Source organism: Nycticebus coucang, chromosome 11 (assembly GCF_027406575.1).
Source record: "Nycticebus coucang isolate mNycCou1 chromosome 11, mNycCou1.pri, whole genome shotgun sequence".
Taxonomy (NCBI): domain Eukaryota; kingdom Metazoa; phylum Chordata; class Mammalia; order Primates; family Lorisidae; genus Nycticebus; species Nycticebus coucang.
Genome location: NC_069790.1, coordinates 64,716,296 through 64,728,394, shown reverse-complemented (window position 1 = coordinate 64,728,394; position 12,099 = coordinate 64,716,296). Strand labels below are relative to the sequence as shown.

General features: G+C 38.1%; 1 protein-coding gene and 1 pseudogene across 1 annotated transcript in view; one reads left to right on the top strand and one right to left on the bottom strand.

Annotated features, from left to right (window-relative positions):
• ELAPOR2 (endosome-lysosome associated apoptosis and autophagy regulator family member 2) overlaps positions 1-12,099 on the bottom strand; it is a 196,465-nt gene that overhangs the window by 38,750 nt on the left and 145,616 nt on the right. Inside the window, exons 13-16 of the mRNA XM_053553656.1 lie at positions 7,134-7,271; positions 5,364-5,627; positions 4,189-4,362; positions 855-1,044 (exon numbers count right to left, since the gene is read on the bottom strand). Coding sequence (XP_053409631.1) covers positions 855-1,044; positions 4,189-4,362; positions 5,364-5,627; positions 7,134-7,271 — 766 coding nt within the window. The remainder of the gene's footprint in view (positions 1-854; positions 1,045-4,188; positions 4,363-5,363; positions 5,628-7,133; positions 7,272-12,099) is intronic.
• LOC128560614 (uncharacterized) lies at positions 4,438-4,527 on the top strand (annotated as a pseudogene).

Genomic DNA, 12,099 nt, shown 5'->3' with positions numbered 1-12,099 from the left:
TTGTGCCCTAATAATGTCCAGAAAAAAAAACCAATTTTGCTTAATCTCATAAGCAGAAAAGTAAGGCTCCCCTCTTCCCACCACACCCATCTCATGCAAGGCAAAATAATGGCAGAGCTAAAACAGAACCAGTAACAGCAACCTGTTTCTGAAAGAGTTCTCATGCACAGTAACTGACCTTGGTGCTGAAACTTAAAGTTACTTGCTCTGGAGTCTAGAGCAATGGTTCTCAAATACAGATGGATGCATGACAGAATCACCTATGAAGTTTGTTAAAATTATAGATTCATAACCCCAAATCCAGGAGTTATAATGAATTTGATTCCTAAGAATTACTAAATAGAGACGAGTATTCTTAAAACTTTCCTACACCTGCCAGGACCACAGAGACAGAAAGGGCACATGAGGAATAAAACTCAGCATCTTCATCTCAGCTCCTGGTCACCAGTTTACTGCTGGTATGAGAGAAGATGATAAAAGCTGGTGGCATGTATGATGACTTAGGTTTAGATTGTGAGTTTTTTTACTGTTCTTATTTTGTTTTTAGTTTTGGCTTTTAAAATTATCCTGCCTCTTCAACTCCTAAAGAATTCGATGAAAGGTGTAGATTCTCAGAAAATGTCATGCCACCTATGAGTTAATACGCACATTCAGAAGTTTCTTGTACTCAGTGAGATTGATTAATAGATGCCTCTGGGTAAGGATTTATTTTTTAAATCATTTTACAAAGGGATGATTTAGAATTGCATATGGGCCTTAATCATCTGTGGCAAACACCAATGCAACAGCAAGTTATCAACACCATAATTTTAGGATAAATGCATGTATGCAAGTATGAACTAAAGAAGGCTTACCTAAAAATGTGTCTGCTAGAATGATGGATTGTGATGATAAGGCTGCTCGGAAACCCTTACTTTCAGAAGGAATAATAGTTGACTGGCATACGAATGCTCCTATCAAATTCGTATAATCATCTGATCCTGCGGCCACTTCCTTTATTGTAAAGTCTGTTATATTGTTGGTACAGAGAGCCATCTTCTTCCCCTAGGGAAACAAAGTCATAAAGGAGAGGTTTTGTTGAATGTCAGCAACATATTGACTCTAGCAGAGCAGTGGCTCTCTCTCCACCACAGAGATTCAGATATAATTGTGCCGGTGTGAGGCCCCAGCACTAGTATTTCTTAAAAGGTCTCAGGGTAATTCCAGTGTCCAACTGGTACTGAGAGCCACTGCACTTATAACAAATACAGCAATCTGAGGCTGCACTGTTCCTCCCACCATAGCATCATTTTTTCTGGATGAAAGCCATCCAACTTAAGAAAATAAAAGTTATCTACAAAATGTTCAATTCATAGGATAATAATGCATGCAAAGAGACCAGCAAACTGCTGATATAAGTTTTAATGCCTAAGAAAGAGACTTGTTGTTCCTCCTTCTTTATGGGCCCGTGTGTGGCACAGAGCCAACTTAGGGCTAGAGAAGAAAACAACATAAAAGCCACATTGCAGCAAAACCCTACAATGGTCACCAGGAGCGTCTTTATTCACTTGCTCTTAGATTCAATGATGTATAGTTAAAGGGAACACAAGGGTTTACTTTTTTAATCATTCAGAAGTCATATGGACGATATAATTTATAAACGTTGGAAGGCTTTAAATAAAGTATGTTTAAATATACTATAGTCCAACTGCAAAGAACTATAGCTTGCTCCATAATTTCTACAAAGCAATGTAAAAGGAAAATGGGGACACTGTTTTATTGGTTTTAAGATACATAGCACACATATACAGGCATAAAAAATGTATAAAGATTTCTCTTTCTTAATGCAGCTAGCAATCCTAACCTAACAAGTTTTCTTCTCTCCACTAGGTCTTCTCACAATACAGATAACAACATATTTTCACTAAGCCTAAACAAAATTGTTGAAGCCAAGAAAAAATAATGGGAAGGGGAAGAGATAAATTATTGGGGAAAGAAAAAGGAAATAATGGAAAGTATAATGAAAGGAAAGGAAGAAAAAAATACAGGAGGGAAGAGGAGAGAAGTTAGAAGAGACACTGGTAATATAGAATTAAGATTGGGAAGTATCCCTAAACTGCAGACGCTAGCACGGATGTGGAGAGAAGGGAATATTTTTATATGCTGGTGGGACTGCAAACTAAGGCAGCCTCTTTGGAAAGAAGTATGGAGAATCCTCAAAGAATTCAAAACAGACCTTCCATTTGATCCTGCAATCCCATTATTAGGTATCTACCCAGAAGAAAAAAAAATCAGTTTATTAAAAGGACAATTTATGGGTGGCACCTGTGGCTCAAGGGAGTAGGGCACTGGCCCCATGTGCCGGAGGTGGTGGGTTCAAACCCAACCCTGGCCAAAAACTGCAAAAAAAAAAAAAAAAAGGACAATTTATGCTAGATTGTTTATCAATTTGCAATCACCAAGATGTAGAAACACACACACACACACAAAAATAAATAAATAAATAAAAGATGTAGAAACAACCTAAATGCCCATCAACCCAGGAATGGATTGATAAACTGTGGCATATGTATACTATGGAATACTATTCAGCCTTAAAAATAGATGGAGACTTCACATCTTTTGTATTAACCTGGATGGAGCTGAAACACATTCCTCTTAGTAAAATATTACCAGAATAGAAAAGCAAGTATCCAGTGTACTCAATACTAATATGAAGCCAGTAGATGAACTAATACACACCCACACAAGAGAAAAACTCAATTTGTTTCAAGATGAGGGGGGAGGAAAAGGAGGACAGGGGAGACGGGAAGGGACGGGTGAGCTCTCACCTAACATGCACAACGTAAGGGGTACGTGGCTCACCTCCTGGGTGCAGGACACAACTACAGCAGGGACTTTACCTAGCGAATGCAAACATTATAGTCTAATCATTTGTACCCTCATATTAATCTGAAAATTTTTTTTAAAAGGAAAGAAAAAAAAAGATTGAGAAGTGTGATAGAGAACGGAATTAATCTTATTTATTGCTTCACACAGTATCTGGCGAATATAATTTAATATACATTTTAATATACATTTATGTATGGAGTGAACTGGTTAGTTACTCCCTAACCAGTCAAGGAGTTCGCTGGATTACGTAAAATCAGACCAGGACAAATGTCATACCATGTAAAATTTATAGATCTTTAGTTTGAAAATCTCTGTGGTCACCCCACCTCTTCTCACTTCCTTTGTATAAAGGTTAACACAGTATCTCATAATGAGACAATTGGAGATAATATGGAAGAGATATGGAGGAAACGTCTTGCTATGTTTTCACCTTTACAAACTGTATATACCTGTGCATTCTTCCCAACACCGACTTTGTATGTTTATAAGAAAATTGAACATATCATCCTGTAACACTCCCCAATGCCAGTATCCATTAAAGTTCTACTTCTCACAAAAAATAAAATCCCATTATGTATTATTTAAGGCTATTTTATCAACTGACATTCATCCCTGCCCTGCATGTCTCCTTATATTTCAGACAAATTTCCTGTTGGAAGTCTTTTTCTTTTTAAGGCACAAAATTGCACGATGCCTATGGCTCAGTGGGTAGGGCACTGGCCCCATATACCAAGGGTGGCGGGTTTGAACCCAGCCCTGGCCAAAAAATAACCGGGCATTGTGGTGGGCGCCTGTAGTCCCAGCTACTTGGGACACTAAGACAAGACAATCACCTAAGCCCAAGAGTTGGAGGTTGCTGTGAACTGTGATGCCAATCACTCTACCAAGGGCGATAAACTGAGATTATGTCTCTAAAAAACAAATAAATAAATAAAATAAAACTCAAAATTGACAAATAAGCAACAGCAAGGTTTCTCAAATGATAACTGCCTCCTTAAATAATAGGTGAGATTGAGAAGCCTGACCCACTTTTACAAAAATGACAGCTTCTCAAAGCACTGACACCATAGCTGCAAGTTTTGTGATTCAACTGATTGCATAAGTGCTTTGATGATCTGAGAGCCAGACAAGGTTGCTCCTGGTGGAGGAAGCTGCCAGTATGTGAGGAGGCAACAGAGGATTTCAGCAGTCAAAGCTCAGCTTCTGATACTGGTTGTTAGGTTTCCATAGGGAATTTATCAGTCCACCAACACAGAGAAGCTATCAGCTCAATGAAGATGAAATATGGCTCCACCTCACCTGACAGCCAGAACTCACCTCATGCCCACATAAACTGATATTGAAGAAATGGAAGTATTTTGTTCCTTTAGAGGTGAAGCTGGGGCCATTCATGAACGAGCCCACACTGCTGAGGTTGCTGAAGTCATAGTGCAAACTCTGATTTTCTTTTTCATGGTAGAAAAAGCAGTCACTGTAGCACACTGAGTGGTCCTTTCATTAAAGATGAGGAAACAATATAGCAGAAAAGAATGTATTAACTACTCCTAAAAATGTCTTTGAAAAATATAGTTCACCTAAAGAATTATCTTTCTATGGTCTGTTGGCCATTTCAGAACTTTGGAAATGTAATGGTTAATTCATTAGAAAGAAACAGCATGAGTCATTGGTGATAGATGTAGGCTAGTGTAATTTGTAGTCTTAATTCTGTCGAGTTCCAAAATACCCATAAAATATTACTATATTTAACTCACAAGGATATGTTAGTTATTTGTTAGAATTATAATGCTGTTAAATCTTAATTACAGCTCCCCAAAATGACTGTGGGTTTTAACCCAAAATAAAAACATAATTCTACAGTACAAAAAAAAAAAGAAAAATATAGTTCAAGACACAAACGATTTCAGTAATTTGATCTTACTAATATATTTTACCATACTAATATAGAGAATTTCTAAACTCTAGATTTTTCTAGGCCAAGTTCACAAAATTCAGAACATTTTGTAAAGTCAGAGAAAAGTTATCTCCAAATTAGTTTCTTGCAGACAGGTTAAAAAATAGCAAAACTATTCTGTTATGCCATTATAAACAGACAAGAAAACTGCTTTGTCCTTCACTCATAATATTGCATCAGTCTTTGTCTTTAAAATGTAATTACTAATAAGGTACATTAGCTGCTCCCCTAGATGACTACCAGCCTGTAGAGATAGTTTACTTGCTGTACCTTAATGATACACAAGAAATCAGTTTTAATACTTTTGGAAATCATTCTTATTTGAGTGTTTTTCTAATAGTTTATGTCCCTAGAAACTAGCACTTCCCTGACTCACATTAAGCACTCAATAAATATAAGAGGGGAGAAAAGAGAATTTAAATGGTCTTATTTCAGAATAAATGGAAACTTCATAGCTCCTGAATAATCACTAAGGTGAACCCTTGAGTTTCTCTATTCAAATGCGCTTTTCTGCGAATAATTGTTATGCAGACCCACCTACCTGAGTGCTTTTACTCCCGGGCCCACATGGAATACAAGCCTCCTTGCCATAGACCTGATGTATGGACAGGTAAGTGTCCGGTGGACATTCCTTGCACTGGTTCGTCTCCTTCTCAATGTAGTAGCCTGGGGGGCAGGGGACACACGATGAGCCCGACTGTTCAGAACCAAGGGCACAGGCACGGCAGGAGGACGCCACCCCATCAACCGCATTAGTGGCTGTGATAGAATACATCTTCACAATGTCATTGATGAATCGTCTATTCTAAAAAAAGAGCAGAAAGTAATGACTTCTGCATTGGGGCTTAGTCGCACAACCAGATTATAACTTACGTTGATACCATCGAAAAAAAAAAAGTAAAGTGCTCCAGCCTAATACACTATGATTGACAATAGATTAAATCACTCCTACTTCGGTTCTAGTAAAAAAGAAAAAAATCTTAACTCTTGACACTAGAAAATAATTTCCACAGAAATGGAGTTCCAAGAGTTCTGCCATTATTCCCAGGAGATATATCATATTTGGTATAAACTCAGTGTGTTTTTAGGCATTCCATCTAGAAGAGTTTAAGAGACAAGCAATTCATGTCCAATCATTCAGATACAAACCTAAATCAAGTTATGCAATAGGTGTTGACAGAATGGCAACACCTTGTATGGGGATTAGAAAACCTTGGAAGACCAGGACCTCTGGTTCCCACCTAAACACTAACTGTGTAATACTGACGTAATCACACCACTTGCTTGAGTTTCCCTCTCTAATCCTCTCTCTGATATACATACTCTGGTTTGTTCTAAAAGGATATAGAATAGAAAGCAAATCTCTGAGTCTTACTATATTTTTCTCTCTTGTGACCCTGGTCAATTTAAGGTCTGTTTTTTATCAAGCAGTGGACATTACTCAATCACTGAAGAGCACTGGTACCCTGACTTCTTAATGCTTTGGGGTCTGAGGCAAAGATGAGCTAGAGGCAAGGAAAAAGTAGTATTCTATGGTATGTTCATGTCCAAAACAATGGTAAACTGAGCACTCATAAGGAAAATGTGGAGTCAAAATGGAAGGAAAGGGTTCCCCACTGAAAGCCAGAAGACAAAAGAGACCAGGCCCCACACCTGCCACCATGGCAGTCAGGCCATTTCTGTACAGCTGGTTTTCCTCATTCTCACCTGGGGAAGTCATGTCTATAGAGATCCACAAAAATAACAGTCCTGAAACTATCAGGACATACTGCTCAATGACATTTACTAGGATTAAGTCTATTCTATCAGGGAAAGTAAAAGAAAGGAAATAATTCACATTCTCCAGGCTGCAAAAGGAAATATTACTGCCATGAAAAAAATAAAACAATACCAGTTAATGGCTGCTAGACAAATGTCATACCATTCAGATAAAGAGCAAGAAAGTCACCAGCTTTCAAAAAGTCTCAGAAACCATTAAAAATAAACTATTTTTATATAACTACAAAACTATATTTTCTTTCTCTTAAGCCTCAAGCAACTATATTCATTCAGGGGACAGAACAAAGACATGATTATTCAATTCCATACTTTCTTACTCTCAAAAAAAAAAAAAAAAAAGAAAGAAAATGAGAAAAAGGAAAGAAAAAGGAAAAAAGCTTACCATTTTTATACCAAGCTACCCCATAACCAGATGACTGATCCTACACCAATGAAAAGAAAGCTCTTTTCCTCCAGATTTGAATGATCACTTTGTATGCATCTCCACCAGGGGGCATAATCACCGTACTTAAAAAAAGTGATTGAAACTTACATCTTGACCCTGATTAGTTCTCTGAAATGCCCAAGTAAATGTAAATGTTGCATTCTTGAAGATGATGTGGGTGTAAGCTTGTTTTTCTTTGGTTCCACCCCATGATTCCACCACATTGGTACTTTTTCTATTAATATCCTAAAACAGTAGAAAAAATATATACAAATAAAGCACAAACTCAGTCTTAATATACTGTATATATGTGTATATATACAAATGTGTTTGTATGTGAAGTATGTTACTATTTATTGGCAGAGCGTGTAACCTTTGAACTCTTAGACCTTTCCTTCAAGTCTGCACAAGCACCTCACTCGGTAATAAACCACATTATTAACATAACTTTCAAGAGATCTCAAATCACAGCACATTTAAGGGTTGTTTTTGTTTGTTGTTTGTATGATTCCAGCTTAAGTAATACAAGAGGCAACATAGTTCCTCAAGCTTGGAATAAGCTTCCAGAATCCTCATAGAACAAAAAGGCTTTCCCCATTTTTATCACTTTCCTTCAGAGATTCTGATAGGCAGCTCTTACAAAGGAAAGCCCACTCTCCCCCAGAATTATACTTGCAACTTCTAGGTATAACCAAGCACAGGTTCACCACAATATTACTTTATCTTCATGAAATACTCTCTTGTTCACACTTGAATTCCAAAATGGGTTAATTTTCATAATATATTTCCATTCCTTTAGCTAAATTCAAGATTTAGAATAATCAAATAAATTGTTGATATTCCACCTGCTATGCTATCATTAACGTGGCTAGAAAGCAAATATAATAAATAAGTCAACTAAATAATGTAATCTACATCCAATTTATTTGAAATGGAAACCAGGGCTAACCCTGAAATTTCTAATTAGTTTTCCCTTCAGAAACCCTTCACTTAGGAACTTGGATGGGCTTCCATTACTTATTTGGAATGTTGGCGATGGGGTGGCATGAGCTCAAGACATGTCTCTTTCTTTTCCTAGAATTACAGACATTGGAATCAAATAACAATGTAATCAAATATGCTACAAAGAGACATGTTTTGAGTTCACCCCGCAGATAGGAGTAAGAGAAAATGCTTGTTATACATTACAGATATCCTCACTTTATCAAACAACCAAATCATTATACATACCATTTCCAAAAAGGAGCTTATGATATACAGATATCTTCTTGGCCATAAAAAATGGAACTTAATGCATTACTACAAATAATACCACCTTACATTTGTAAAGTACTACCTGATATTCAAAGCATTTTACATGTTATTTAATTTGATATTTCCAAAAATTCTGTGAGAGGATCAACTCACTCAAAGAGGGGGGAAAAAAATTAGCCAATTTTGCTGAAAGCAAAAACACTCTGATATTGATTTATCAAAATAAATACCATGGCTACCATCAAAAGGAGTCAAGAAAGACAAAAATGTAAATAAATTCACATAAATAAAACAGGTATTTTTCAAAGGGTTTTTTAGGAACACACTGGAGAGGGTGATTAAAGAAATGAGAGTACCGTGAGCTTCCCTGAAAAGGTGAAGTTTTATTAAGTTATTAAGTATGAAATGTCAGATTTCCTTAAGTTGGACAACTGATATCTCTGATGTTTCACTTTGACACTTCTGGCTTTATTTTTATTGTTAAGGTACAACCTCATCGTTGCAAATGCACATTTTGGCTTGTGATTATCTTTCATTTTTTTTTTAGAAAAATGAGAAACCATGGATAAACCAAAAATCAGTGTTATTTTCTTTTTTTTTTTTTTTTTTTTTGTAGTGACAGAGTCTCACTTTATGGCCCTCGGTAGAGTTCCATGGCATCACACAGCTCACACCAACCTCCAACTCCTGGGCTCAAGTGATTCTCTTGCCTCAGCCTCCCGAGAAGCTGGGACTACAGGGGCTGGCCACAACACCCCGCTGTTTTTTTTTGGTTGCAGTTCAGCCTGGGCTGGGTTTGAACCCGCCACCCTTGGTATATGGGGCTGGCGCCTTACCGACTGAGCCACAGGCGCCGCCCCAAAATCAGTGTTATTTTCAAATATGGCTTCTTGTGAACCAATGCAGCCCAGACAGCTTGAAATATCAATGAAATGTTTGAAAAGGATGTGGCTCATGAACGCACAGCAGGTTTATGACTTAAGAAGTTCCCTTCTGCTGACCTTAATTGTGAAAATGAGCCATGTGGGCAACCTGAGACCAATCCAGATAATGATGAGCTGAAAGCTGTAGTGGAAACAGTCCACTACATGAATGCATGAATTAGCAGCAAGATTTCACGTTATTGTTACAACATATTAGATCATTTGAAACACATAAGCAAGGTACAGAAGCTGGACAGATGCGTTCCACATGAATTAAATGAGCATCAGAACAAAAATCATCTCAAACCCTGTCTTTCCTTGCTGTCATGACATAAAGGAGAACCATTGCTACACTGTACTGTTATGTGGGATTAAAAAATGAATCCTTTTTGACAACTGCAAGCATAATAAATAATGGCTGGATAAAAGACAAAGTGCTGAAACATGGTCCCAAACCAAATATTCATTAAAACAAAAAAAGCTAATGATATTACTGGATGGATCAAGTGGTAGGCAGATCAACTTTTAGTTCCTTGAGTAATCTCCATATTGTTTTCCATAGTGGCTGTACTACTTTGCAATCCCTCCAACAGTGTATAAGTGTTGCTTTTCCTCCACATTCATGCAGTGCCACTATGGGGTATTTACTCAAAGGAAAAGAAGTCATTTTATCAAAAGGACATTTGCACTTGAATGTTTATTGCAACACAATTGACAAACGCAAAGATGTGGAATCATCCCTACCTATCGATTCATGAGTAGATTAACAAAATGTGGTATGTACACACACACACACACACCCCCCTACATACACACCATGGAAAACTAGCCATGAAAAAGATGACTTAATCCCTTTTGCAACAATTTGGATACAACTGGAAACCACTGTCCTAAGTAAAGTATCTGAAGGGGGAAAAAAAACACCACATGTACTCACTATTAAATTGGAACTAACCCATCAGCACTCATGTGCACAGATGAAAGTAAAACTCCATGGAAATCAAGCAGGTGGGAGACGAGGAGAAAGAAATGGATGAAATCATATCTAACACATGCAATGAATACTGACCGTGTGGTGGCAACAATCATAACAGGGACTCACGCAGTACAAAAGAAATCCATGTAACCAATATATTTGGTTATCCATTATATTTTTTAAAGGCTAATGGTGTCTAGTGGTCCAGCACAGCTTCATGAAACCTGGTCAGTCGATTATAAAGGATGTCTACTGCAACCAGATGGACAAAATGATGAGGATGCTTGTGATGAAGCATCCTGGATCAGCCAGGACATACAGGTCAATCCTCCGGCAAGACAATGCTGGACCATATGTCACACAAACAATCCTGTTCAAACTACAGACACAAGACATGGAAACTCTCTGTCATCTACCATATTCACCAAACCTTGCACCAACTGAGTACTTCTTCCAGGCTTAGGACTACTTCTGGTAAGGAAAACCGAGGAAGATGCTGTAGAAAGCCCCTTTCACGATTTCATCTCTACTTGCTCACAAGGCTTCTGTGCTGGCATAAACAAGCTAGCCTTATGATGGCAAAATTGTGTCAATAATTTAGGCGCTCACTTTAATTGTACTGCTACAAGTTTGAGATATAATAAACTTTTGACTTGAAATCGGATATTTCATACTTAATGACCTAACTGCTGCCCTTGAAGTAGGCTTGGGAGTTCACCAATTAAAAGAGCAATAGGAAGAATGTCATTCTAGCTTAGAGAGTCAGCCCAGAGGAATGAAAACAGAGTGTTCACTCACACTTAGCAACTCGGGTGACTAAGGGGAGGTGAGCAATAGCAAAATCAGGTTTGATAACTGAAGCTATCAAAAGAGCCACAGAGATGCCATGCTAAGGAAAATGAGGTACATTCGCAGATCACTGGTTCTCAGACTTTACAGTGCACCAGAAACCCCTCCCCAAGGCTTGTTAACATAGAGATTGCTGTGCCCCAGGCCTTCCCATTCAATCAGTAAGACTCAGACAGAACCCAGAAATCTGTTTTTCTAACAGTATCCATAGGATGCTGGCGCTCCTGGTCAGAGACCACACTTTGAGCCGCCCTACTATATGCAATAAAAAGCACCAAGGGCAAGGGGATGGATGCGTTGTTGATGACTCTCCTGTTGTTTTTATGTTTAGAGATAATTTTGACAGTGGCATAGATGACAGAGGGGAGATGAGAAGAATGGATAGGAGACCACTGAATAGTCCAGTTGAGAGGTATAACAGGAGCCTGAATTTCATCAAAGGCACTGAGAATGAAGAACTAACAGATTAAAAAAAAGGGGGGGGGGTGGGAAAACTGAAGATTTCTGGGTTATTTGTGGCTTTGATGGATATGTTAAAGATTATTCACAATGTCTTATTGCTATGAAGACTATGAAGTCGATTTTTTTTCAGAACCAAATGATCTGCCTTCATTAAAGCTATTTATAATCACAAATAAACATATAAATCTCTACACATCCTGTATACCATGGATGAAATTGTTAATGGACTGTTAACTAGCTACTACAGGGTCACTGGGGAAAAAACACAAACAAAAGCACAAACCCTCCATAGAGTGTGGTGTCATCACAGCTCACAGCAACTTCAAACTTTTGGGCTTAAGCAATTCTCTTGCCTCAGCTGCCCAAGTAGCTGGGACTACAGGTGCCCACCACAACGCCTGGCTATTTTTTTTTTCTGCAGTTGTCATTATTCTTTTAGCTGGCCCAGACCAGGTTCAAACTTGCCAGCCTTGGTGTATGTGGCCGGTGCCCTACCCATTGAGCTATGGGCGCCACCTACGAAGGAACTTTTTAACAGATTAACATTCCCAGCCTCTATCAGTCACTGTCCTCCATCCCTACTCAACATGGGGTCTTTCCCATGAGAAAA